The 26,778-nt window shown below is 39.6% G+C and overlaps 3 protein-coding genes and 1 long non-coding RNA gene across 6 annotated transcripts; 2 read left to right on the top strand and 2 right to left on the bottom strand.

The window, feature by feature from the left end:
• Window positions 1–1,766: 1,766 nt before the first annotated feature.
• Window positions 1,767–4,285, top strand: plac8.2 (placenta associated 8, tandem duplicate 2). Its single transcript, XM_076095153.1, has 3 exons — window positions 1,767–1,851; window positions 1,948–2,072; window positions 4,057–4,285. The coding sequence occupies exons 1-3, from the start codon at window positions 1,767–1,769 to the stop codon at window positions 4,159–4,161; spliced, it is 315 nt and encodes a 104-aa protein (XP_075951268.1). The 3' UTR covers window positions 4,162–4,285.
• LOC142953174 (uncharacterized) lies at window positions 1,945–3,510 on the bottom strand. Its single transcript, XR_012954872.1, has 3 exons — window positions 3,441–3,510; window positions 3,112–3,332; window positions 1,945–2,047 (listed from the first exon to the last, which is right to left on the bottom strand). It is a non-coding gene; the product is annotated as an uncharacterized LOC142953174 (long non-coding RNA).
• A 1,714-nt stretch (window positions 4,286–5,999) lies between the features above and the next one.
• cops4 (COP9 constitutive photomorphogenic homolog subunit 4 (Arabidopsis)) lies at window positions 6,000–10,916 on the bottom strand. Of its 3 annotated transcripts, none has more exons than XM_076076829.1 (10): window positions 10,758–10,916; window positions 10,029–10,108; window positions 9,757–9,908; window positions 9,533–9,636; window positions 9,288–9,441; window positions 9,016–9,166; window positions 8,740–8,910; window positions 7,398–7,534; window positions 7,138–7,222; window positions 6,000–6,590 (listed from the first exon to the last, which is right to left on the bottom strand). In XM_076076829.1, the coding sequence occupies exons 1-10, from the start codon at window positions 10,829–10,831 to the stop codon at window positions 6,457–6,459; spliced, it is 1,242 nt and encodes a 413-aa protein (XP_075932944.1). In that variant the 5' UTR covers window positions 10,832–10,916; the 3' UTR covers window positions 6,000–6,456. The 3 variants fall into 3 exon arrangements, with proteins under 3 accessions (XP_075932944.1, XP_075933022.1, XP_075933094.1); XM_076076907.1 differs by having other exon boundaries at window positions 7,398–7,513; XM_076076979.1 differs by having other exon boundaries at window positions 10,033–10,108; window positions 10,758–10,801.
• Window positions 10,917–12,207: 1,291 nt separating this feature from the next.
• lin54 (lin-54 DREAM MuvB core complex component) lies at window positions 12,208–26,724 on the top strand. The gene is made up of 14 exons (XM_076076715.1): window positions 12,208–12,334; window positions 14,099–14,868; window positions 18,814–18,925; window positions 19,034–19,164; window positions 19,552–19,707; window positions 20,275–20,476; window positions 20,568–20,641; window positions 20,835–21,029; window positions 21,745–21,836; window positions 22,400–22,471; window positions 22,610–22,712; window positions 22,802–22,939; window positions 23,018–23,220; window positions 24,165–26,724. The coding sequence occupies exons 2-14, from the start codon at window positions 14,119–14,121 to the stop codon at window positions 24,364–24,366; spliced, it is 2,430 nt and encodes an 809-aa protein (XP_075932830.1). The 5' UTR covers window positions 12,208–12,334; window positions 14,099–14,118; the 3' UTR covers window positions 24,367–26,724.
• Window positions 26,725–26,778: the final 54 nt, after the last annotated feature.

The following is a 26,778-nucleotide window of genomic DNA, read 5'->3' as shown; positions in this document are numbered from 1 at the left end:
CATTTAGTTCCAGGTTCTTTAGAGTACATTCACGTATTGACAACAAGTATTTGGGTTTAAAGTTTGCCGTCTAACTCGTTGGATCTGCTATTTTCGGGGTCTGCTGTGGAAGGCAGCCCCGTGTACTTTGGTGTAATTTAGCCTCTCGTCTATCTTTAGCCTGTAGGAAATTGAAAATCATGCCTATTCCTGAGTTTCAGTTGCAGCTGCTCATTATGTAGGAGCCTCTATCATTACAGTCAGGTTGTCATTACCAGCTCTCCTGCACAGACTCAGTAGGTGTCGGCTAGTTTGTGGGAAGCAGCGCCGCCGTGTGTCTGAAAGCAGCATCGCAGGGATTCAAAAAACCCATAAATATTAATAAATGTATTTAAATACAGGCTCGTATGATCACCCAATTATGTTTAACCTCTTAGAGAAGTGCACTTTGTTCTTTTAAGGGCGTTTTCACTTCAGATTAGTCGTAATACTGTTTGAATTGGGCGAAAGGGCGTCAGCCGTATGACTTCAACCTTTATAACCTGAGATTAATGCAATATAAAGATGTGCGACTCACCACCTTTGTTTGCTAGTAGAGGGAGTATTAGGAATACCACTCTGTAGAAATACTAATAAGTATTATTAGCAAAAGTTACTTAAGAGCGTAAAAGGAAAAGTACTCATTCTGGAGAAGTTGCTCTATCGTGGTTATACTGTTATAGATTATACCATCTAATAACAATGTGTAAGCAGCATTTTAATGTTGATGATTTAAGCTATTTTATATAAATTAGGTGCTTTAATTTGCTGTATAACAAAGATTCTTATCGTTTATGCTCATTATTGGTGAAGTATAACCAGGAACTACAGCTGTACAACTACAAATTGGCATAATATTTGAATACACAAGTACTTACAAAGTGTACTTAAGTTCAGGACTTGAGTAAATGTATTTAGTTACTTTCCACCACTGCCTTTGTTAATGTGAATGAAGTGGATTTACTCAGAAATAAATGAGCAGAAAAGAGGTAAAGACAAGTTGAAAAGCTTCTTTGTTGTTGCAGATTTCTGCAATACAGGCGACATAAATATTGTTAAATGTGTATTTCTAATAACATTTCATTCTACACAGTTGAGCATATATTTAAAACATGCATCTCTGGGTGAAAAGTAGCTGCACTATGAAAGAAATAAAACTCTTTGATGCTCTGAATTTGTTGATAATTGATTGTTACCAGACCTTTGATCCGGCTGCTGTTCATAAATAATAAAACCCTTACAGGGTTATTAATTCATTTGATCATAAATTCGACGCACAAATAATTTGAAACACCACATTAATATCATTTAAGATGCTATTGGTATAAATATAATTGGAGGTTGGAGTTTAATTTTCATTTAGAGAAAAATAAACTACTTTTATTTCTAATTTAAATGATCCATTTGCCTCTAAAATGAAACATGATGTGAGTTCCCTGCTGAGGTTTATTGTAGTGTGGGCGTGTTTACATTGACCTCTTTGCTGGGAATATCTCTGCACAATAAAAACCGTGATAAAGCTTATCACCACATCAGTCACCTGCTTTGATCGGCTATAAAGACTCAACGCTGCCTCCGCTCTCCATCTGTCCTCCTAGAGCCTCTACCGTCCGGTAAGATTCACCTCCCAATCTACTTCTTGGCTGCCTGTCGTTTGCATGTGGAAGAGCTGTAATATGTTGTCATCTCTGCAGGGGAAGATACAGAAGTAATGAGACAAAACTGTTTTCAACCTACAGATCCCCATCATGGCTGTGACCAACCAACCAGGCAGATACGCGCCCTCTGAGTTCCAGACCGGCATGTGTGACTTCTGTGACGACTGTGGAACTTGTGAGCGCTCCTTCCTGACTTCATCAATATGTACACGCAGTTAAGACGTTTGCATGCAGGATGTAGATTAAGTATTATTATTTTTCTTTAATACAGGCTGCTACGGTCTGTTCTGCTACACGTGTCTCGGCTGCTCCATCGCCAGCGCCATGGACGAGTGCTGCCTGTGTGGTCTGGGCATGTCGATCCGCAGCGTCTACAGGACCAAATACAACATCAACGTAAGTCTGACCGTCCATTTAAACACTGTACTAAATATAGTATTACTTTTTATTACGTTTTAATATCATGCACAATATTACTTTTTTATTTTATTTTTTATAAGCCACTGGTGTTCGTATTTATTCTTTACTCTTATATTGTTGTCTAGTTATCTATTTTAGTTTATTTTAATTAAATGTATTACTCTTATTGCTATTCTATTTTGCACCAGTGTGAGTAGTACTTTATAATACTTGTACAGGTATACTAGAGGGAATTAAAAAAGTGTTTTTGTCCTTCTGAATAAAGCTGTAAAAGTTACTTCTGCTTGTGATGCCACGTCACATGCAGTGGTGGAGGAAGTACTCCTTTACTTATGTAAAAGTACTATTATGACAATGTTCAAATACTGCATTACAAGTAAAATTCATTCAAAATCCTACTAAAGTATTATCAGCATAATGTATCAAAAGTATAAATACTCTGGACTCTGGACTAAATGGACTCTGTGGGTGGAGCATGTTTGAACTACTTTATATACTGTTAGGTACTTTAGTCCGGTGGTTCCCAACCTAAGGGTCAAACCCCTCCAAAGGGTCCCCAGATACATCTGAGGGGTCCTGAGATGATTAACGGGAGAGTAAATAAAGTGTCTAATACACAAACTTTTCTCTAATCTTTGCTTTTGTGTGAAATATTGGATCATTTTACAGATTTCCTTGTTATTTAAATGAAGGTAAATCCCTCTTTTACTGGGAAACGTCACAGGGAGCCACACCTGCTCTTTTTATTAATTTATAAGCCACAAAAGGTCGTAAAGGTTTAATCTTTAACACTGCTGTTAAATATTAAACCAGAGTAATAAAACTACAACATTGCACTTCCGAGTCTTTTAGAGACGGTTAGATTTGGAACGTTTTTATAGGCCTGAAGAGGAACAGTGATACAGTATTAAAGGGCCAGTGTGGCATATAGGGGGCATTTAAGTATTATATTAATAAGTACGTTTCCTTAAGTGTATAATCAGCTTAAAAATAGTAATAATTGTGTTTTCGTTACCTTAGAATGTTTATATAAACGGCTCCGTTTATATCTACAAAAGGAGCCGGCCGGCCGCCATGTTTCTACGGTAGCCCAGAACAGACAAACCAAACATTCGTGTTTTCACGTCAGCCGTCACAGTTCTCCTTCACGCCCGGCACAGAGAAGAAGTTTCAGTTGGTTGTGATCTGCAATCTCACCACTAGATGTCGCCCAATCCCACACACTGGAACTTTAAACTGTAGAGTAAGAGAAAGGAAGAATGTTTAGCTCCACGGAGTGGATGGATTTGCATGTTGATGTTAGCATTTAGCTCGAACCATCGTTGTGTAAAAGTGCAGCCTCACAGAGTTCCTCTTGTTCCCTAAACCTGAAAACATCTTGCGACCAATTAGATTCATCTCACGTCTCCTTTTGGGGGCCCTGACCTCCAGGTTGAGAACCACAGCTGTAAAATTAAAAAATAGACAGAAAAAAAAGATTGAATTATATTAAGCTTCATCTAGTTTTATAAATGCCCCAAACTTAAACTATGACCTATAAAGCTCATATATTTGGACTTGGACAGACTTTGATGCTCTCGAACTGGTTCAACTTCCTCCTGAAAAAAACATCTGAAAATTACTTTAATCAGCAAAGATTTAAACACTTTTTTGGAGCAATGCATGTAAACTTCTATACATCAGCTTCTATGTGATATTTATATTTGAGTCGTTTTTCTTCTTACTGCTAAGAATTGAAACTTTGATGAATTATGCAATCTTTGTTTTGTTTTTCTTTTCATACTTTTCATTTGTTAAAGTATGACTGTTCTATATCTAACAGAGGTTTCTTCATGAGCCGTTTCAGCTTCTAAACTCTTTCTACAAACCTGTATAATGTGTGTTAATAAATACTTAAATAAATACGTGCACGAGATACCTCACATCCAATAGAAGTTGATGCTCATACTTGTGCTCCCAGGGGTCACTGTGCAATGACTTCATGATGACCTGGTGCTGTCCGGTCTGCGCCACCTGCCAGCTGAAGAGAGACATCGACCGCAGGAAGGAGCAAAACATTTTCTGATTAAGTAAGAAAACACCTCATATATATATATTATATATATGAGCGTCATGATATCTTCACGGAGCTGCTGACATTATTTTCTTTTAAACACCGTGTCTACTTTATTCCTTCTAGATGCCGTGGAGACGCTGTTCGCATAGAAGCCTTTGTTCACTCAGCCCCTTCTCTCTCTGATAAACATGTTTATATAAAGTGCTGTTCTGTGTGATTTGTTTCCGTTAATCGACTCTAATCCCTTTGAGGTCAATGACGTTCAGTTAAACATCAGTGAGTGGAAAACAGCGTGATGATTTACTGCTTGGGTGATATAATAAAGTGTATCTGAACTACAGCTGATAGGATGTGGATTCAATGAGTTTAAAGATGTTCTTGAAATAAAATAAACTCTTAATTTGAATCAGTAGAGGTTGTCCCTTGTTTGTTTTATTTGCCGTTTGTTCACTTGTGTATAATTTACTTCACACCAGCATCTTAAACCTGGTGTTAGCTTTTCTTCTCACTGAAACATTTCAACATCTATCGGACGGATTGGCACAAAATTGGGCCAGATATTAGTCCATATTTATATTTGTCCAATAATGCTTTATGAAAAACTAACTAAAACTCACATTCCCAGCAGCCTCAGCGGTTAGTGTTTGGTGCTAATTAGCAAATGTTTGCGTGCCAACAACCATTCTACCAGCATGTTAGCATGCTGTCGTTAGCATTTAGCTCAAAGCACCACTGTGCCTAAATAAAGTCTTTTCTCACCTTCAGCCCAAAAGTTATTTCGAGTTCACGTCTAGCTTGAAGAAAGCTGGAATTATTGAGATGTTATAATAATCTAAATACAATCTATTTTAGTTTACAAACAATGAACTTAGCTACTAACAAATACTGTTGAAGTTGACACAGTGGGACGCGGTTCTGAGTCGAGAGAAATAAACTACGTTTGACTTGGTCATGAAGAGACGGAGCTTTCTCACAGCAGATATCTGGTGCATCTCAGAACATGAGCTATGGCTGCATTCCATTTAGTTGTGCCACTTTCATGACTCTGGTATTGTGCATACCGGTTCATCTATACAACATGCTGGTACACTGGAGCCGTAAATAATTAATCAGTTACAACTTTGCTTTTCCAGTTAAGACAAGTCTGCAGTGAGAAACTACTTGACATCCAACCAGCGACTCTTACATTTAGTATTTAGGCAACAACGTTCTCCTGAAGCAAGGAGGCGTTTGTTACCGTGCATCAGGAAGCTGCTACACGGACACTAGTGAGATACATTTAATGCTGGTTTCTGTGTCTGTAGGGAAACGTGTGAATAAAAGTACATTAGGCTCATTCTGTGTTACAGCATTCCAAAAGTGGACAGTATTGTAAATTCTACATGTAACGTTTGATTTAAGAAAAATGTTTTGGATCATAATTAAGGACAAATGAAAGTGTGCACAAAGGAAAATATGTTTGAAGTTCACCTCATCATGTCTGACTTCTCTAGTTCAGTATGTTTGAGCTGCTCAAACCACCAGAAACGCTTCGGATCAACATCAAAAATGTAAAATACAATAATTATGCAATTAAATGTACAAATGTGCAAAAATCATATAAAAAAATGAATGTAGTCATTAATTAACTAATATGTTTTAATTTTCTTCATTTGTATTAATCCCCATATTTATCTACTCTAATTTTCTCTTGAAGTTATTTATTAATTTTCATTAACTTTGACAATTATTTTTGCATTTACTTGCACAGTACTCGTATGAATGTTGATTAAAACTGTAAAACATTTGAATGACTTTCTACTAAAGTACAAAATAAAGTAAAATGACTCGACGGAGACGCTGAACGATTTCTTTCCGCTTTTGAATTTAATTCAGAATTTCATACGAGTGGACCGAGAATGTTTGCACATGACGGAGACCCACTTGACAGATATTGCTGCGTTATCATGTTACGTTTAAAAACAGGAGAACGTGTTGGAACGCAAAAGCCAACTCTACCGTCTTTTTGACCTAATTACATGTCAACTATCTGAATAATCACATCCAAACTTTTAACATGCCAAGTACATAATGTGAGGTCACCTAAACGTTACACAGATCTGACACATTGAGATGCACTGAACTCTTTCCCCCGTGGACAAAAGCAAATAAAGACTTTTATGAAAATCCAAACAAGTGACGGGGATACCAGAGGCTTCTTCTTCCTTTACTGGGACTCAAGCGGTGAAGTTTTTGACCAGGAAGACAACACTTTGAGATGGGAGGGATCAGTGGAGGGGTTTTTGTTTGTGTGTGGGGGGGGGGTTACTGGGTCATCTGGGTTTCCATAGCCTGAGCGGCCCACTCCGGAGCAGCCGAACGGATCTTTTCTAGGAGGTTGTTGACCTGGAAACACAGAGACTGGATCTGTTTGTCCCAGGTAGGGAGGGCTTCACGGGCTGCCGGAGGTAAAAAAAACAAATAAAAGGGATCAAATACTTTGGATTTCATGACGTTTTAACAACAAATGTACATGTTTAAAAGCAGGGAAGGAGCTTCAGTCCTGTGTGAACAGGCTGCACCTCGCTGGACACAGACAACTGGTATAAATATTAATGCATTTCTCTAATGATCTTTCAAGGTACGGTCTATTGTCTCTATCCAGCGGATAGACAATAAATTCAGGTTTACGGTCTTGTATTTGCTTTCCTCTTTGTTACCTTTTTATCATCTTAGCTCCTCAGTAGCACCGACTCGTATCTATGTTGATTGTATTTTTAAAAAGACCAAAAGGCCTTTTTTTAAGGCGATGATTTGAAGTTTTATTTGAATACAACCAAAGCTTTAAATGTTAAAAGATATCAGGTACAGCCTTACAATATTATGTTTACGTTCCTGTTAATTAAAACTGTCACTTCCAATAAAAGAATACTGGACTTTGGTGCACAAACACAAACGGGGAAGTTCTCCCTCTGAAGTGTGAGAACACTCTGCCGGTGGACTCACTCTCAAAGTGTACGATGCTGTCGATCTGGTCGATGAAGCCGTTCATGCGTCCTTCAGTGATCATCTGAGACGCTATTTTCTCGGCCTGAAGACAAACAAAGCGAGCAAAACATCTCAGGATGCATCATGGAAAATAAACAGCTACACAAATTATATTTGTCAAGTAAAAAGGATATTTCATAAGAGTAGAAAAATAATTTTTTTCAAAAAGACTAAAAACAAGAATAACATAAAAGATATGAATCGTGGGGACGTCCCACCTTTGCTGGGGGGATTTCTAAAAGTGCTCCTAGTTCTTCAAACGTGATGTTGTTGTAGAGTTTGCTAGCGGACAGGAGGTTGTGTTCGATCACAGCTCTGTCGAGGATACTGGAGCCTGTAAGAAAAACCTCACAAGCTGAGGGGTCACATTGAAACATGCGTTGATATCATTCAGCTTGATTTACACTCAACCACGATAACATTGTCTCTGATGTCCATAAAGCTAATCAGACATCAGAGGAAAAAACATCTTAATAACTTGCCTGATAATAAACACATTTTAAGTTTTCTTCAGTATCAAAGTAATGCAGTGATAGTTGTGTGTACAGCGATGAGAACATTGCAAACAGGGACTGCGAATAACTAATTCTGCATACTTTTAATGTTGCCAATTCGACAAAATGAAATAAATATAGACTTAAAAGAGAAAAGTAGTGCCAACAGCACATCTGATGAGCTCTTGCTCTTCTGATATCTTTCATTTTTTCTGTTGTCATATTGGTTTCCAAAATAGCGGATATGTTGGTGTTTCCATCTATCAGATTAGCCAAAACAGTTTCATTTTCATTTCAAAATGAGCCGATTTGAAAATAGAAAATAATAAGGGCAAGGAGCGGGAAAACACCTCAGAGATCCTCTTTAAAATACAAGGATGTCACTCCGGACGGGATTTAAATTACAAGAGGACCGGCCAGTTTACTGGAAAACACTCAGTAAATGTGGCGGAAATGATTACTGGGGAGGATGTAACAAATTAGGGATTACAATCACTGACGGAACAGGTGTTTGTTAAAATCACCCCACCTTCCCCAGAGACATAAATCCAGTCCCAATATGCTTTAACATTCAACTGAAACTGCAACATGAACAGTTCCAGTTGAACTGTTTCCAGCCCTCTGCTCAGTCCCAGACTGCACCCTACAGGCAGCTACATGTTCTCACAGGTGCATGGTGGGTTTTTAATGAAAAACAGGTGCTGCACTTTAATCACTACGGTTTGTGTCGGCTGGTTAGCAGAGATCATCACGATAAGTCAGTAAAATAAGTGTCACAATACTTCATCCTCAGCATTTAAATAATAAAACATGTCACAAACATTTAGCTTCTAAAAGCTCAATCTGTGCACCTATCTGCAACATTCACTGACAGTATATATGCATCTACAATGAGCGAAACAGCATAAAACATCCTCATCATCATGTGCTTAAATGGTGCATTAAATCCAGTGAAGTACTGTAGTTTTTCTAGACACAGCACACTGGATGGCACTAAAAAGTAATGCATATAAATATAACAGCTATCAGTTGAACAGATGTTGTAAAGCCAAACATCTCCTCTCACCATCCGCTGTGGTGGCTTTCTGGTGAGGCATCAGCATGGCAGCAAACTCCTGCAGCTGGTTTCCTCTGATGATTCGGTCCAGGTACATCTTCTCCAGAATGCCGTAGGCAGCCAGCTGCTGACAGCGTTCATCCTTAAAGAGAGTGGCCAACATACGGGACCGCTGCTGGCCTAAAAGAAAGAAGAAAATTGTATATTTCTGGTACGAGACACAAAGTTTGTAATTTAGATAATCTGTGAAATGTGTTAAACTAAGCACATGAGTCTTTGTGGTACCTGCAGAAGCCAGTATGGTGCAGTTTAGGGCATGTTTTAGAGCCTCCAGACGTTCGGTCTCATGGACAATGGACTTATAAGACAGCTCGTTGTATCTTTGTGCAGCTTCAATGAACTTCCTCCTGAAGTCTAGGACTCTGGCATAGCACACCTAAAAAAATAAAACAGCATGAAACACTGATCCAAGCAACTACAGTCACGGTTTACTGCAAAGTCCCTATAATGTTTAATTTAAGCACTAAGTGACAGTACTGCAGACACAACTGTTGTACCTTATAGTGTATCTGCAGCTGTTCATTAGAGGACTCATTCTGAAGCAATGAGGCTCTGTTGATGTAAGCCTCCGCCTGCACTGGATCATCATCCTCTAAGTAGAGACGGGCGATTTTCAGGTACGTATCCAACTTATAGTCAACATTGTATTGCCTAAGGGAGCAAATAAAAAAAGGTATTTAAAGACCTGGACATCTCACAAACATTAAAGTTATGGAAATAAATCTGCTAGTAGCTTGCTTACTTCTGTCCCGTTTCCAGAGGAATACCAACTAAAACCTGTGCAGCATTCCTCCAGTCTCCCTCCTTTTCATAAATGGTTGCTAAGTGCTGTCTGATTGAGGCTACCTGAGGACGTGTAAGAACATCATTTAATTATGCATTTCAATAAGAATACCAATGTTTAATTTATGTAATTCTCAACAACAAATACCCGGTAGAGTTACAAGAGAGCGTGAGTGCATTTACCTGTTCCTCGAAGGAGATGACTCTGGGCTGAATCTTCTCCAAGGTGAAGTGGTACACTGCTTTAGCTGTGGCGTCGGGCAGGTTGGGCAGATGTGTGCAGAAATCTGTGAGCAGCTGTCTCGAGATGACAAGACTGACATTTTCATTGACCACTGTAAAAAAAAAAAAGGAAAAAAGATAGAAATAATGAGGTAAGATATCCTGTTAGCATCCAAATGTACCACTGAGCTTGTAGAGAAATGTTGACGTAAAAGAAAACTGGCTCTGCATACTTGCTTCAACAAAGGCCTTCAAGGACTCCAGCTGCTCTGCATCTGTAAACTGAATGGCCTTCTCCAAAATTTGTCGATATCTAGAAAAGATTGTTACAGGTTAGAAACTACAACACTGTTTGTTTAGAGGTCAATGCAACTGATAAATAGATATTTAACAGACTGAGATTGTAAAAATGTGATATATAAACACACAGTCTAAATAATATATGCTTAAAAGTACATTATTTAGTGCTCAAAATGTGTTGGTCTGTTATTAACATAAAATGAAAAGGGACATTTAAAGAACAAACGATTCTGTGAAGCAGAAGTTTGGAGCATTTGTACATTTCCTGTCAAATTTAAGCCTGTGCAGCTTTTAAAGTTTATACTATTTTAAAGCTAAGCTGTGCCCAGTACTAGCTAACTGTGTAGCTAGTAAACAGTAGCTGCTGGATGCTAATATGATTAAATATAAAAGTAATGTCAGTGTTACACTCGCCGCTTTTATCTCGCTTGAACGTGGTGTTATAAGTTAAATGAGAATATGTAAAATAAAGTGCTTTGACAGACAGCGACAAACATTTAAAGTTGACCTAGCTAGCTGAATGTATCGCTAATGTAGCTGGGTAGCTAACGTTAGCTTAGCTAGCTCCATTGCTAGCTAACGGTTACTGCGGTGCTGAGTTTCTAAAGCATATGGCGACTATTACCAAGTAATATGTTCATGTTATAATTGGCGATACGTACTTGGCTGCAAGATCTTTATGAGATCCGGTTGAATTAATCAGCTGTGCAAGCTCCTGCCTCACATCGGTCGCCATTGTCGCCTGTGGAAGTGTCAACGACAGCGGCTTCCTCTGCCAAGAGCGGAGCAAGACTTCCGGTCTGTGTCCTCCAACCGACACCGAGCAACCGGCAGAGACGAAGAAGAGACGTAAAAGTCCTGCACATGCAAAATCTATGGAAGCTATGTAAGCCCACTTCCGCAGCCAAAAAAAAAAAAAAGGAAAAAAAAATCCCCCCCCGAAAAAAAAATGATTAAATTATTTTTTCCAGTTGCTGTTTATTGAAGGTCTTCACCTCAGCCACATTGGTTTTATTCTTTATACTCCAGAGCTGCTTCTTGCTTAAAATTATATTCAAGGGTGTGTTTGCTCAGTACAATCCATGTGAAACATCAAGCTGTTGAAGTATTTCATCTGTTGTAAAGCCACGTTTAAAGAAGTCTTCAATGTACTCACAATCCATTTATATGTCAAATGTAGGGTAACGAGGGCGACCGTGGCTTACTGGGTAGAGAGGGTTGTCCGCCAACCGAAACGTCACCGGTTCGATCTTCGGCTGCACCGTGTCCTGTGTCCTTGAGCAAGACACTGAACAGTATATACAGGGATGGGTCAAATGCAGAGAATAATTTCCCTGCTGTGGGGACTAATAAGCTGCTTCTATGACTTGTCATTTAGACTTTCTATAGCAACTGGAAACATCTGGTCAGTGTTATGGTTACAGATGGATGCACCAAAAACATTTTTTTTTTTTTTTTTAATGTTGGTGGAAAAAAGTACTTTTTAAGAAAAAAAAATTCACAAAAAAAAAGTAAAAAATAAATAAATTTGTTTTTTAAAGATTTTAAAGATTTTAAAGATCACAAAAAAAAATTTTTTAAATAGTTTTTTTTATGGGTGGATTTTATTTTTTATTTTATTTTTTTAGTGAACTTTTTTTCTTTTTAAATAATAAAAAAAAAATAAGATTATTTATTCATTTTTTACTTTTTTTCCGCCAGCAAAAAAGAAAAAAAGATCACAAAATAAAAAAATCCCACCCCAAAAAAAAAAAGTACTTCTTTCCACCAACATAAAAAATATATTTTTTTAATTTTTTAATTTTCTGAGGGGTGGATTTTTTTTTTTTTTTTTTTTTTGCTGTGAAAATGGGCTTCCATACTTCCATACTAATAACATGATAGTGAAGTCTTTGTTTTTTTAAATTTATTTTTAACATTATTTGTTTATTTATTTAATAATTGTACTTGTATAGTTTATATGAATACTATTATGTGTGGGTTTAGTTAATTCGTATTAACAAAAACTCTATAAAATAATAGGATATTATAAACTAAAAAACAACAAAAATACAATATTGTCGATTAAGTTGTGCTGCGCCTTTAAGAATGACGTAGCAGTAACGTAGCACGCGGAGGGCGTGGCCTACTTGTGAAATGTCAGGGAGGAATGGCGCTCGGCGCGGTATTTTGAACAATCGCCTTTTTTCTTTTTCCTCGTTTTAACTGGAAACGTTGCCCAGCGTACACAAATCTCCGGGTAAGCGCGACTGTTCGTTGACCCACTCCTACGGTTCTCTTCACCGCGTTCACAGCAGAAGGGCCGCAACACTTTTTTAACGAGTGTGTTGAATGTTGAGACATAATGTTGTGCTAGCTAGCTAGCTTAGGTGTTAGCACGCTCAGCCAAGTTTGCTAGTACAGTTGTCCCTCATAATGAGGATGATTACGATGGTCACACAGAAATAAAGAGCGCATATACATGGATATTCTCTGGTACTGACTTATTACTGAAGTATGCATGCTGACAGAACATTCGGCTTGAATTAACAGACAATTTAAAGACAATATGGGGCTAATGTTATGCTTAATAAGTTCCAGATACTAGCTGAAACGCGTATTTAGAGTTGTTTTAAAGCGACTTGTGTCTTTTCCTTCTGGTGTGTGCTGTCAAAACATCACGATAGCACACGTTAACGGTAGCTGCTTTATGCCTTTAGTTGTTTCCATAAACCTCATATTGAATCCGTCGTTTCTGTTTTTTTAGAAGCGGATCTGGTAAGTTTATTTCGACTTAAATGTAATTTATGAGTGATTAGGCTATGCTACCTTTACCAGTATACCCATAAACATACCCTACACATGTCGCTAGGTATATAACCTATATAGGTGTGTGTTAAGTGCATTGTTGGACCTTAAATGTTTTCATCCAGATGGATGTCTCAAGTGACAGGAGGAATTATTGAAAGCTAGCATTGTTTACAGAGTCTGCTTTTAGAGTTAGTTTCTTGCTAGTAGCCCACTGTTGCCATCAACTATTTATTTTAGCTTCAATGCACGCTAGCTTTACTGTTTCGTTGTGGGTAAGTGCTTAGAGGAAGTAATATAAATTAGCATTCAGTGCTCAGTGTTAGCCGGAGAGCTAACAGAGTTGATGACGAGGTAAAAATGGCGGATCTTTCGAAATCCAACCCCGGCCTGAAATAGTAACGCAGCCAGCAAACAGCTTGTCGGGTTTTTTTTCTTCTTCTTCTCACTCTTTGACCCAACTGGGATCACTTCTGGTTTATGTAAAACAAAACAACCCAGTTTCTTTTGGTAGCTTTCATCCAGGTCACGAGCAGTTAGCTGTGTCTGTGTGTGTGTGTGTGTGTGTGTGTGTCTGTGTGTGTGTGTGTGTGTGTGTGTGTGTGTGTGTGGGGTGGGTAGGGTTCGTGTGTGTGTTTCGGTGGATTATTGTTGAGCAGAGTGCAGCAGGACAAAGATGATGGCTGCGGCCTAGCTAACCCAGCATCAGCTGTCATTCAAAAATGTGACTCTTTGATTAAATATCAAGTGATTACTGATTAATTTATATACAGGTACCTGCATAAAGTTATCAAAAATGGGCTTTTTAAAAAATGTGAATACTGCTTTCACTGCCTTGCTTGTTTGTTTATTTTTCTTGCAAAGCCTTTTGCAATAGCCATTGTCCAGTTATGCATATGTATTAGTTATGTAGAGCAAATTGAGAGCAATACACCAGAAATGAATAACTCATTTTTGTTTATTGCAATTAAATGCATGAACTGTATGAAAAATATACATATTCTCTGTGACACATTGTGTGCATCAGGCACCACGATGCATTTAGTGCAGGAAATGCATATTTCTTCCAAATCTGGTTAAAATAAGTGCATTTACATGATTAAAAATAATAATACTACCTTTTTTAGAGCTTCCAATGTATTTATCAACAATTTATGTTCAGTTGAAAATAAAACCTTGACACATAATTATTTCATTGATCTCTTGTGATTGACAGAGAGCTGAGACTTTGCAATCATGGATGTGGTGTCGCCAGAGCTCAACAGCCTCCTTCCTGATGAGATCATGGATACTGAGGCCATAGAGGACATCCCTCACCCCCAACCAGAAGGCAGCGTGGTCCAGTCAGAGCCCAGCAATGACACGCCGGTCCCGATGGAAACGGATACGCCCATGGCTTCAGAACACTTGAGCCTCTGTTCAAATGCCACTTCGGCAGAACACACTAAGGCTCTCGCCACCACCACAAACGCCACACTCAGCATCAGCTCCGGGAGTCAGCTTCCTATCTCAATTCCCAGCTCATCGTCATCCCTTCTCACCTTCAAACCAGCCATGGCTACTTCCGTAGCCACTACCAAAACTACAGATAGTTTGACCGGGACTAGTATCTCTACGAGTGGGTTACAGAGGCTCACGGCTCCGTTTACCATCTCTGCCGCTAACCACCAGATCATTCTCAACAAGGTGGCCTCAGCTCAAGCCACAGAAGCAGCAAGGTCTGCCGGTAACTCGCCCCAGGTCATCAAGCAGGAAGGACAAAAACTTTTGGTTACAACCATAGGAAAGTCGGGCCAACCGATAGTGTTGCAGTTACCACACACAGGCGGCAAGCCGTGCATTTCACAGACTTTAGGAGACAACAAAACTCAAGCGACGCAGTTTAAAGTGGTGACTATTGGTGGGAGGTCGGAGCTGAAGCCGGTGATGGGGAGTGTTGGGAACCAGTTGACCACATTACAGGCCCAGCAGCTGAAGACCGTACAGGTATCATAGATTGTTTTGTATTATTGTGCAACATTTAAGCACATTAATGATATTATTTCACAATTTAATATTGGAAGCATTTGATAACTTGCCACCACATATTACACAGATTGGTGTTTGGAGAAGAGATGAATCAGTGTAGTAATAGTAGTATAGTAAGAGATGAATCAGTGTAGTATAGTAAGAGATGAATCAGTGTAGTGTAGTAAGAGATGAATCAGTGTAGTGTAGTAAGAGATGAATCAGTGTAGTAAGAGATGAATCAGTGTAGTAAGAGATGAATCAGTGTAGTAAGAGATGAATCAGTGTAGTGTAGTAAGAGATGAATCAGTGTAGTAAGAGATGAATCAGTGTAGTAAGAGATGAATCAGTGTAGTGTAGTAAGAGATGAATCAGTGTAGTAAGAGATGAATCAGTGTAGTAAGAGATGAATCAGTGTAGTAAGAGATGAATCAGTGTAGTAAGAGATGAATCAGTGTAGTAAGAGATGAATCAGTGTAGTAAGAGATGAATCAGTGTAGTGTAGTAAGAGATGAATCAGTGTAGTGATAGTAGTATAGTAAGAGCTGAATCAGTGTAGTATATTAAGAGATGAATCAGTGTAGTAAGAGATGAATCAGTGTAGTGTAGTAAGAGATGAATCGGTGTAGTGTAGTAAGAGATGAATCGGTGTAGTGTAGTAAGAGATGAATCGGTGTAGTAATAGTAAGAGATGAATCAGTGTAGTGTAGGAAGAGATGAATCAGTGTAGTATAGTAAGAGATGAATCAGTGTAGTGTAGTAAGAGATGAATCAGTGTAGTATAGTAAGAGATGAATCGGTGTAGTGTAGTAAGAGATGAATCAGTGTAGTATAGTAAGAGATGAATCAGTGTAGTGTAGTAAGAGATGAATCAGTGTAGTAAGAGATGAATCAGTGTAGTATAGTAAGAGATGAATCAGTGTAGTATAGTAAGAGATGAATCAGTGTAGTGTAGTAAGAGATGAATCAGTGTAGTGTAGTAAGAGATGAATCAGTGTAGTGTAGTAAGAGATGAATCAGTGTAGTGTAGTAAGAGATGAATCAGTGTAGTAAGAGATGAATCAGTGTAGTAAGAGATTAATCAGTGTAGTGTAGTAAGAGATGAATCAGTGTAGTAAGAGATGAATCAGTGTAGTATAGTGAGAGATGAATCAGTGTAGTATAGTAAGAGATGAATCAGTGTAGTGTAGTAAGAGATGAATCAGTGTAGTAAGAGATGAATCAGTGTAGTAAGAGATGAATCAGTGTAGTATAGTAAGAGATGAATCAGTGTAGTATAGTAAGAGATGAATCAGTGTAGTATAGTAAGAGATGAATCAGTGTAGTGTAGTAAGAGATGAATCAGTGTAGTAAGAGATGAATCAGTGTAGTGTAGTAAGAGATGAATCAGTGTAGTATAGTAAGAGATGAATCAGTGTAATAAGAGATGAATCAGTGTAGTAAGAGATGAATCAGTGTAGTAAGAGATGAATCGGTGTAGTGTAGTAAGAGATGAATCAGTGTAGTAAGAGATGAATCAGTGTAGTATAGTAAGAGATGAATCAGTGTAGTAAGAGATGAATCAGTGTAGTATAGTAAGAGATGAATCAGTGTAGTAAGAGATGAATCGGTGTAGTGTAGTAAGAGATGAATCGGTGTAGTGTAGTAAGAGATGAATCAGTGTAGTAAGAGATGAATCAGTGTAGTAAGAGATGAATCAGTATAGTAAGAGATGAATCAGTGTAGTAAGAGATGAATCAGTGTAGTATAGTAAGAGATGAATCAGTGTAGTAAGAGATGAATCAGTGTAGTAAGAGATGAATCAGTGTAGTAAGAGATGAATCAGTGTAGTAAGAGATGAATCAGTGTAGTATAGTAAGAGATGAATCAGTGTAGTGTAGTAAGAGATGAATCAGTGTAGTGTAGTAAGAGATGAATCAGTGTAGTAAGAGATGAATCAGTGTAGTAAGAGATGAATCAGTGTAGTATAGTAAGAGATGAATCAGTGTAGTGTAGTAAGAGATGAATCAGTGTAGTAAGAGATGAATCAGTGTAGTGTAGTAAGAGATGAATCAGTGTAGTGTAGTAAGAGATGAATCAGTGTAGTGTAGTAAGAGATGAATCAGTGTAGTATAGTAAGAGATGAATCAGTGTAGTATAGTAAGAGATGAATCAGTGTAGTGTAGTAAGAGATGAATCAGTGTAGTATAGTAAGAGATGAATCAGTGTAGTAAGAGATGAATCAGTGTAGTGTAGTAAGAGATGAATCGGTGTAGTAAGAGATGAATCGGTGTAGTAAGAGATGAATCGGTGTAGTAAGAGATGAATCAGTGTAGTGTAGTAAGAGATGAATCGGTGTAGTGTAGTAAGAGATGAATCGGTGTAGTGTAGTAAGAGATGAATCAGTGTAGTGTAGTAAGAGATGAATCGGTGTAGTGTAGTAAGAGATGAATCGGTGTAGTGTAGTAAGAGATGAATCGGTGTAGTGTAGTAAGAGATGAATCAGTGTAGTGTAGTAAGAGATTAATCAGTGTAGTGTAGTAAGAGATTAATCAGTGTAGTGTAGTAAGAGATTAATCAGTGTAGTGTAGTAAGAGATGAATCGGTGTAGTAATAGTAGTATAGTACTGTGTAACCTCATTGACCAGACAGTCAGTTTAGTAAACAATCAACAACCTTTGTGTTTACGTTTTTTATTGGTGACGTTATGGCATGATGACATGTAGAGCTTTTCAGAAGATGATGAACACAACATGATCGATAGTTTATTACACGCTTGCATAAAGCTCTACAAATGGTAAACAGGAGCTGGACAGTAGAGCTCAGAATTATTCAAATAAAGCAATAATGCTGATTTTGTCCGAGCATAAACCTGAGAATATGTAGAATTGATTAAAGTCAAAGTTGACACATTAAATTAATCAAAGTTGAGAGTACTTAATACTGAGTACTATGTTACGAACTGTGCCAAAGGCCTTTCATTGTTACTGTGGAGTTCTGTCTCTGTTTAGTGTGTTTTTTGAGGGTACTCAAAACTAATATGTTAATATCAAAAGAAATGATTTATTTGAGACACGTACATTTGCTGAGATATCATAAATCATGAGTGACGACCATGCAGTCGTCGCTGTTTTACCACAAATTCTCACGGCCGCCAAAAGTCATTGACTACCCATGAATCTGTTCTCGGGCTGTCAATATATATTCTAAAGTATGATATTCGATAATGTAAATATATATATATATATATATATATATATATATATATATATATATATATATATATATATATATATATATATATATATTCAGGGCCATCACACTGAATGCACCGCAGGGCGGGTGTCACAGCGTCACTTTCATTGATTGAAAATGAAATGTAACAGTCGGATCAATTTAAGGAATAACTCAATAACTGTAGTGATGGCAGCAAACACCGGCTTTGAGAGAGGGATTTGCACTCCGAGCAATCTGCAAAGCCCAATTTAGTCAGCGGAAGGTCTTTAAATTAAGTTTTTTTATGTGTAGATATGTTGATCTTTTGAAAGACATGTTTATGTTGAAATAAATATACACAGATTTAGGTAAGGTTTTCTAAATGTATGTTCTTGTTAAGTAGAGAAACTGATGAAGCACAGATCTGAAACACTGGTGCTGAAATGATCAAATGATCCCTTACTTTAATACATGGATCAGGTTTTAGTCCGATGTGTAAGTCACTTCAGTCATATCATAAAAATCTGCACAGTTTAAAAAGTGTGTTTGTGTATAAACGTCTATTTAAGCCGTGTGGCGATTACAACCTGATGTTGGCCTACACACTTCAGGAAGATCCCACATTCAACTTGATATCACTTGCAGATGGGAAACATTTTTGTAATGATAATTCCGCTGATGTTTAGTTGTGAATTAAATGCACATAAATCTTCATGAATATCTTTACAGATTGCTACGAAAACAGCGGTATCGTCCGCTGCACCAATCAAGTTTATCATCACAAAAACGGTTAACAGCAAAGGTCTCAGTCCTCAGACGTCGGTGTCTCCTGTTATTACGGGTGAGTTTATTTGCATTGTTGTGGGATTATTACACACTGACGGCAGTGAAGACTACATACATTTTCAGCTGATATTAAGCCACGTTTCCTCAACTCTTGTGCTCGTAGGTCGGGTCCTGACACAGAGTTCCCCGGGGATTCCCTCGAGGACCATCACTCTGTCTGAGCCCCTCAACTCTAACATGCAAAGTATCTCCGGCAAGAAGATTGCTATTTCACCCCTCAAGACTCCCAGCAAGGTAAACTCAACTCCCACATATCCGAGAAGGAGAATCAGAAACGGTTTATTGCCAAATACGTTTGGTGCGAGACAATAAACACAGTATAGGACAATAGTAGAGGACTTCATTTAAAGATTTAAAAAATATGAAAATGTACTTTTTTAACTATGTAGCAGTTTTTACAATAATAATTGTTAACATTCTGCAAGCCACCATAAACTTAAATAAAAGGTCCAGTCATGCAAAAAATACCAACGTAATACTGCCCAATTTTTGGTCATATTGCCTAGCACTCTCTTCATAACACTCCCAAATTTAAACAGGTTGTTGGTTGAGATATATATGAATGAGTGTTTGATCTGCTCAGTAGTAAGACGGATCATCTGCTCTCTCCTTGTTCGTCAGGTGACGGTGGTATCCGTGGCTTCCCCGACCTCCAACGCCTCTCAGAAGTCGATGTCGCTGCCCGTCAATGTAGCACTTGGCCAGCAGATCCTCACAGTCCAGCAGTCCACATCTGGATCTCCAGTCAAGCTGACCACCGGCCAAACCATGACACAGGTAAGACAGAGCCGCTTGCTGTGTATTGTCGGCTGGAGCGCGAGTCTGGTCCGCTCTGGATTTGAAACAGATGACAGTGAAGTGCAGTCAATCGTTTGTCAAAATAACTGCAGAAAAATGTAACTATTTATTGGCTTATAGTTTTGGCTCTACTTGTAGGTTTGCACTGTATATAATGTAACGTGCCACACTATGGCTAATGCAGTTAGGGATACAGATTGCAAATGAAAGCAGCATAATCAAGAGTCACAAGAAAAATAATCGGGTTGTTTGTTCATTGAAATTGCCTCAGTGCTGTGACAAGGATGTACCTTTGCACCTGTTTACAGAGCATAACTTATATTATGTACAATCTAACATCTCCAAAGTTATTCTTTTGTTTCAGACTTGCGTTAAAAATGGATGTAGTTTCTCTCATCCTTAATTAATCATGAAAGACCGTGTGGAACGTTTGGTTGTACAGGACTTGGATCACTTGTAGTGGCTTCTATTAAAGGACTTTGACATGTTGAGATTTAACTTGAAGTTTCGGTCATTCTGATTTAAAGCTCTGTCAAACATTTTCAGAATATTAAATCGGTGCAGTCTGTGACTCTGGGAGGAGTCGGCGGCTCCCAGTACAAGGCCATCATCCCGCTGGCCACCCAGTCGAATGTGCAGCAGATTCAGGTCCCGGGTAGCAGGTTCCACTACGTCCGCCTCGTCACTACAACCACAGCGAGCAGCTCGGGCCATCCCAGCGGTCCCAGTACCAGCTCCATACAGACGGGTGAGCTTTTGATGGTTTTATTCTGGTAGCAATAGATGGATAGTCGTGGAAGCTCTTCTGCTGCAACTTAACGCGTCTTAATGTCCCACAGCGAAACCCATGGTGGTCAGTACAGGAGCAGTCAGGATGTCTGTCCCCATCATCCCAGCACAGACCGTCAAACAGGTAACGTAGCTTTACTACGTTCTACATGTCTCGCGCAAGAGTAGATTTCACCGCACACACAAAGTGTCTCAATGCAGGAATCAGGAAATCATAGATTCTTATGGTTTTTAAACCATGACTTGTATAACCGCAGTTATGACCAAATCGGTTAATCCCGACATCCCTAATAGCGATCTTAATGTATTTCCTGTAGATGGTGCCGAAGCCCTTAACATCAGCCACGGTGGTCACCACCACTCAGACCCAGCAACGCCTCATCATGCCTGCAACCCCACTACCGCAGATCCAGCCCAACTTCACCAACCTCCCTCCAGGCACCGTTCTGGCTCCGGCTCCGGGAGGAGGGAACGTGGGCTACGCAGTCGTGCCAGCACAATACGTCACTCAGGTAAGTAAGGGATGCCCCCCCCCCCCCCCCCCCCCCCCCCCCCCGAAACCCGGGTCTAAATGGGAACCGGTTCTAAAAGTAGTAATGTCCGGAGTTACCGGCTCTGCTATCGGTACTTTATTAGTTCCGGAGTGAGATGTCACGGCTCAGTACAGCGTGAGACTCTCATCATGATCAGAGAGAAGAACACATTGTTGAACTCTGGTCGTCTCAAACACAATAAAACCCTCACAAGTGAGTTCATCACAACATGTGACCAACAAGCAGAACATCCGTCTGTTTGTGGAGCAGCCGTCAGGTAACGGTAGTGATGTCATATGCTAGTGATGTCATACGGAGTCTGATCACAAGAACAGGATCATCACTGAAAGAATCACTGAGGTTATTGATTAGATGAGAATGTGTTTTAAAGATTTCTGAACTTCTCGTATTGCTGCTCAAGAAAGACTATTTGTTTACATAGAAGAAGAATAAAGAAATGTTGATTATTTTCTTAATTATTTGTTTGTTTTTTCTCACAAAATAATCAAAAAGAACCGATAAGAGTATCGATAAGGAACCGAACCGATAAGCAGTATTGATAAGAGTACTAGTATCGATAGAATCCTAACGACACACGTCCCGACAGGTTAGTGGTGTGTTTGTGTGTTTTCTTAATTCACTGCTCTTTGATATTCATGCTTTGAGTGTTTTCTGTTATCTTTCTCGTCTGTAGCTCCAGCAGACGCCATTCGTGACCCTCGCCAGCAGCTCTGGTTTCCCCCAGTCCACTGGTATCCAGACTCAGGCCAGACTGCCACTCAATGGGTAATGAAGGCAGTTTATTATTTAGTATTTTTTATTATTTCATGGGGGACAGACCAACTTAACCATTTGTCTTCAAAACGCTTTACTTTAATATACGTAAAGAGCTAAAATCTTGCCTTTTTACTCGTAATGCAAATAATGAAAGGACCTTTAACTGGTTATAGAACATAGGTCTTCTATATGACCCACACAAGTAAAAGAGAAGATTGGCTGCTCTTAACACCCGTCATCGGGTCCGATTCCCCGTGACGTCAGACGAAACAATTTATGGCTGAAAGGAGAGAAGGTCTGACCTTCTGACTGTCTGATGCTCGTGTAGTGACGACCCTGCTGCAGTAAAACGAGAGCTTTTCTAAAGGGAGTCTGGCAGCTGCTGATCTTTACGGCAGATCTTTACACCCCCCCCCCCTGTCAATTTAACGCTCACTCTGACATCACACTTAAAATACAAGATTGTACCATTTAAAAATGAAAATTGAGGACTTTTCTGAACTTTACTAATTGATTTGTTGAACATGCTTTGATTTAATTTTAATCGAAGTAATATATTTATTGGCTCACAGCTTGTCAACAGCAGAAACGACCTCAAGACCGAGGAAACCGTGCAACTGCACCAAGTCACAGTGTCTCAAACTGTAAGTATGACTGATTTCGACCCGTTTACTGTTGACTTTATGCTGTTTTACATGTATTATTATTATTATTATTATTGTGTCAGTGAGGAGCAGTGAGATGGGAGCTGCTAACTCCCTCTCATGTCTTTCTTCCCATAGATACTGTGACTGCTTTGCAAACGGAGAGTTCTGCAATAACTGTAATTGCAATAACTGCTTCAATAACCTGGAACACGAAACGGAGCGTCTCAAAGCGATAAAGGTGAGGTCGCAGGTCTGTGAGACGTGTTGTTGTCGGAGCTGCTTTCTCTCACTCGGATGAGTCTTAAGTTTGGAAATGTATTTTCTCAGACGTGCCTGGACCGAAACCCAGAGGCCTTCAAACCCAAAATTGGTAAAGGCAAAGAGGGAGAGTCCGACCGCCGACACAGCAAAGGCTGCAACTGCAAACGATCGGGCTGCCTGAAGAACTACTGCGAGTGTTACGAGGTGGGTTCTCCCTCGCTGCATCGCTGTTCGCAGGAGACGTTTTTTACCGTTATTTACATTTGTGTATTTCCTCCGAAGGCGAAGATCATGTGCTCGTCCATCTGCAAGTGCATCGGCTGCAAGAACTTCGAGGAGAGCCCGGAGAGGAAGACCCTCATGCACTTGGCCGACGCAGCAGAAGTGAGGGTGCTGCAGCAGACTGCAGCCAAGACCAAGCTGTCGTCACAGATCTCAGACCTGCTCATGAGGACGACGCCCGTTATCTCAAGCGGAGGCGGGAAGTACGTCACGCTTTTCTCTACAACGACAATAAGTTACAGGAGCACTTGAGGACTACTCATTTGCATTATTATAAGGATGATACATTTAAGTTAGTTTGATGGAATGCAGAGTTTAGTTAAGTCTGGAAATGTGACATAAAAGAGATAAAGAGAACCAAACAACACTCTTTGTAGAATGTGTTATCTTATACGTCACAGAATCTTAATCTTAAGTGTTATCAGCCAGCGTGTCCGCCCTCGTCATGTTCTTTAAAGATCCCTCACAAATGAATCCAATATGTCACGGGCTGCTTGTTGATCCGTTGTTTACCTTTCTGAGTTTGGTTTCCTGGACCTTTCTGATTCCCACCACCACGCATATGTGGCCCTTCAACAGTGAAGTCTTGGACTGAGGGGCCCCTCAAGTGACACCAACATCAGCTTGTCCGTCGTCTCTACTCGATTCTGCTCAGACATCTGAATCTCCTCTCACGTACAGATGATGAGACGTTTTGATGTTTGCTGTCCTATTTATTTTATGTTGACTTTCACAAAGTGTGAGGATTTTACAAAGAAGGTTAACTCGGTTTTTAGACGCTTCAGAAACAGTATTTCTTTAAAAGAACGATCTACATATGAGTAAAGGTTTTGCCGCCAAATGAAGCATTTAATACTTGACTTCTTCCTTTGTATAAAGGCGATAAAATAGTCCATGATTATGAGATATGAGTTTACAATTTGTCCTCGACCTGGTGGCTTTTTGCCGGTTACACTCGTCTTCTTCTTCACGTTTCATTTTGTTTTGACGCTCTCTCCCGTTGACCATAAACCACTTTGTTCGTGCTCGTAGCTCGGTGCCCCTCAGGAGAATAAACAGAGCTTTACTGGCGAGCCCTAATAAGCTGATAACATGAAGGATGGTGTGTTTCCTAACGAAAGGCTCTGTTCTCCTTGTTGCCCCGCAGGTTGCCGTACACGTTTGTAACGAAGGAGGTGCTGGAGGCGACGTGCGAGTGTCTGTTGGAGCAGGCCAAAAAGGCCGAACAGACTCACCAGCCTCAGGTGGATGCGGAGAGGATGATCCTGGAGGAGTTCGGACACTGTCTCATGAGGATAATCAGCTCCGCGGGGAAAGCCAAAGCCGACTGCGCCTCCATCAACTGCTAGGCCAGGCGCTCTGGCGATCTCCACCCTCTAACTCTCTGTCTCCGGACCCCTGGGGTCTCTGTCCTGCAGGGAAACGGCTTGTCCCTCTCCTCAAAAAGGCGGAACAATGGCCTGAAAGTAGTTTCCCCGGCCTCGGGACAAGCCGAGGCCGGCTGGAATAATAAACATAGAGCAGATGTTTGTTAACTGAAGGACAAACGGACAGAGCTCATCGCCTCTGATGGACCTTCATCGCTGTTCTCCGACTTCATCGTCTGGCTGTGACGGACAGAAACGAGCGAGCAAGGTAGCGCTGAACAGGGATTCCTCTTCACTTTATTTCCCCACAGGGCTCTTTTTAAATCTGTTTGTGTTCTTCCATTTTATTCTATTTTCTTTTATCCCCCCCCCCCTGTCATTTTTATGTAATCATTTGTGCTTAAAGTAGACAAACATGATCTTTTGATATTTATTTTGACACGTTTCAATGTGTGGCTTATAGTGCTGGAAACTGTTTATTATTAACCGAGGCTAGGCTAAATTTCTTTCAATGAAAATGCATAGAAATGCACACAATGCATTATTCACACACAGCACTGCTCACTGTAGTTGGCACACGGCTGGATCGGCGGAGGTACTTGTTTCTTCTGGTGCTGCTTTCAGTCACATGCTTGCTGTACATTAAAGACACAATGAATGGGAAACACAAAGACGACCGGTCTGACTTGTTGGCCGATGTTCCTGACTGGAGGTGAAGCAGCTTAATGTGTCACGGAGCAGATCACAGACGTCACGGGGGCACAAAGGAGGAGCAAACTGATGACTTTCATGCTGACGTTTCACAGCAGGAAAAGCACAGCAGGGATTAGTATTTATTTTACGTGTTCGAAGGTCTTGGTGTTGGGTTTGCTGGCTCACTGGTGTCACTTAAAGGCGCCGCTATACAACAACAGAACATCTCTGTAATCTGACGTTCACACGGCGTGGAGGTGATGAGGGAGCAACTATTTCTGTCACTTTTCATGTCAAATTCATGAGCACATGTGAACCGTTATTCTCCAGATGTTAAACCATGTTGTGTCTGCGCTCTCTGTGGCTGCCGGCTCTTCACTCCAGTGTCACCGTTCACGACAGCTAAAAACATTGTAAAAGGAAATCTTACTGGAAAACTAAAAGCCCCAAAAACCTATTTTATCACTTGGCTTTCTTACTACGGGTAACGGGTCCTACATGAACTGTTTTGGTTATTTCATATGACAAATTAATTCGTTTTTTGTCTTTGTTCTTCTCACAAGTTTGAAGTGGGTAAGTTTGGGATTGTTAAACTCTTAAATGGTGAAGTTTGGAATAAAACAAACATGCACTTTGTTGCTTGTTAAGTAGTGAAGATTACATTTTTAATACTCAAGCACTCTGAAACGTGACTTGGTTTCTTCCGTGTTTCTCTCAACATTAAATATTTCTGGCTACAAAAGCAACAAATTGACTAGTTTACAGTTAAAGATGTTTTAGTTGATCAACTGATGAGCAATTCACTGCTTTGTCATTTTTCCTGCAAAAGTTAAAGCTTCTGTGATGTGCTGCTTATTGTAGTCTGAAGTATCTTTGGGCTTTTACTTAAATATAACAAGCGAGTCAGTTACGTCATTCTAGGATTTATGAATTATAGCGTCGTCTTTCACTATCTCACTTCAAACCTGAGGAGAGAAGCTCAGACACAACACGGACACAAATGCAAAAGATGGTGATTTCATGTAGAACTGTTCCTCGTAAGAAGCTGATTGAGGATATAAGTGTTCAGGATTTTTAATATTTATAACTTTAAACAGAACTGAGTCATTGTTAATGTTCTTTGCATCTGTGCTTTTCCTTCTGTGAAGCTTCAGAGTAGCTGCTGTGGAACATGTCTGTTCAGAGTCACTGAAAGTCTCATGCATCTTGTTGGGAACCATTGTGACTCTAAAACGTCCGAAAGTATGCAAAACATGACCGAGACAGAAGTGCATTCTGGGTAGGACGATATGATTTGTCTTTCTGTCTGCAAATGTCACATGAGGGCTTGTTTGCTCCGTTTGTGCCCGAGACAAACTCATTGAACTCTAATTAAATTTTACAGGAATATGTAAAATAATGATATAAAAGGCACAACTACCCCATTAAGTCCCTGTTTTTTGGTAATTATGGAATGTTCAGCCACGTAGTTCAGTTCGTTTACACAAATTAATTTATATTGACTGCTCCTGATAGTACTTCAAGTGATATGAACCAACCATGCCAGCTCTTCAGCCAGACGAACACGAGCGGCGGCTGAAACGTTTCCTATCCTCCCATCCTGACGTTTGAACAGTAATTAAACTATATCATTGTTTTAAGCTGAAACTGTCTGTTTGCCTTAATTTAATGTCGTTGTTTATTCGTTTATTTAACAATGAA

Source organism: Anarhichas minor, unplaced genomic scaffold (genome assembly GCF_050575085.1).
Source record: "Anarhichas minor isolate MPS153535 unplaced genomic scaffold, ASM5057508v1 ptg000002l, whole genome shotgun sequence".
Lineage (NCBI taxonomy): Eukaryota > Metazoa > Chordata > Actinopteri > Perciformes > Anarhichadidae > Anarhichas > Anarhichas minor.
Note: the sequence above shows the minus strand (reverse complement) of the source record. Positions and strands in the feature narration are given on the sequence as shown.

What these genes read in the sequence shown, in the direction of transcription:
- plac8.2 (XM_076095153.1), top strand. Translation starts at nt 1,767, where the DNA reads ATGGCTGTGACCAACCAACCAGGCAGATACGCGCCCTCTGAGTTCCAG. An exon ending in CTGTGACGACTGTGGAACTT is followed by an intron (nt 1,852 to 1,947) that starts GTGAGCGCTCCT and finishes TCTTTAATACAG; the next exon opens with GCTGCTACGGTCTGTTCTGC. An exon ending in GGACCAAATACAACATCAAC is followed by an intron (nt 2,073 to 4,056) that starts GTAAGTCTGACC and finishes TTGTGCTCCCAG; the next exon opens with GGGTCACTGTGCAATGACTT.
- cops4 (XM_076076829.1), bottom strand. Translation starts at nt 10,831, where the DNA reads ATGGCGACCGATGTGAGGCAGGAGCTTGCACAGCTGATTAATTCAACC. An exon ending in GAAAGCCACCACAGCGGATG is followed by an intron (nt 7,535 to 8,739) that starts GTGAGAGGAGAT and finishes GTGACCCCTCAG; the next exon opens with CTTGTGAGGTTTTTCTTACA. An exon ending in TAGAAATCCCCCCAGCAAAG is followed by an intron (nt 7,223 to 7,397) that starts GTGGGACGTCCC and finishes GTTTGTCTTCAG; the next exon opens with GCCGAGAAAATAGCGTCTCA.
- lin54 (XM_076076715.1), top strand. Translation starts at nt 14,119, where the DNA reads ATGGATGTGGTGTCGCCAGAGCTCAACAGCCTCCTTCCTGATGAGATC. An exon ending in AGCAGCTGAAGACCGTACAG is followed by an intron (nt 14,869 to 18,813) that starts GTATCATAGATT and finishes ATATCTTTACAG; the next exon opens with ATTGCTACGAAAACAGCGGT. An exon ending in GCCAGACTGCCACTCAATGG is followed by an intron (nt 21,837 to 22,399) that starts GTAATGAAGGCA and finishes ATTGGCTCACAG; the next exon opens with CTTGTCAACAGCAGAAACGA.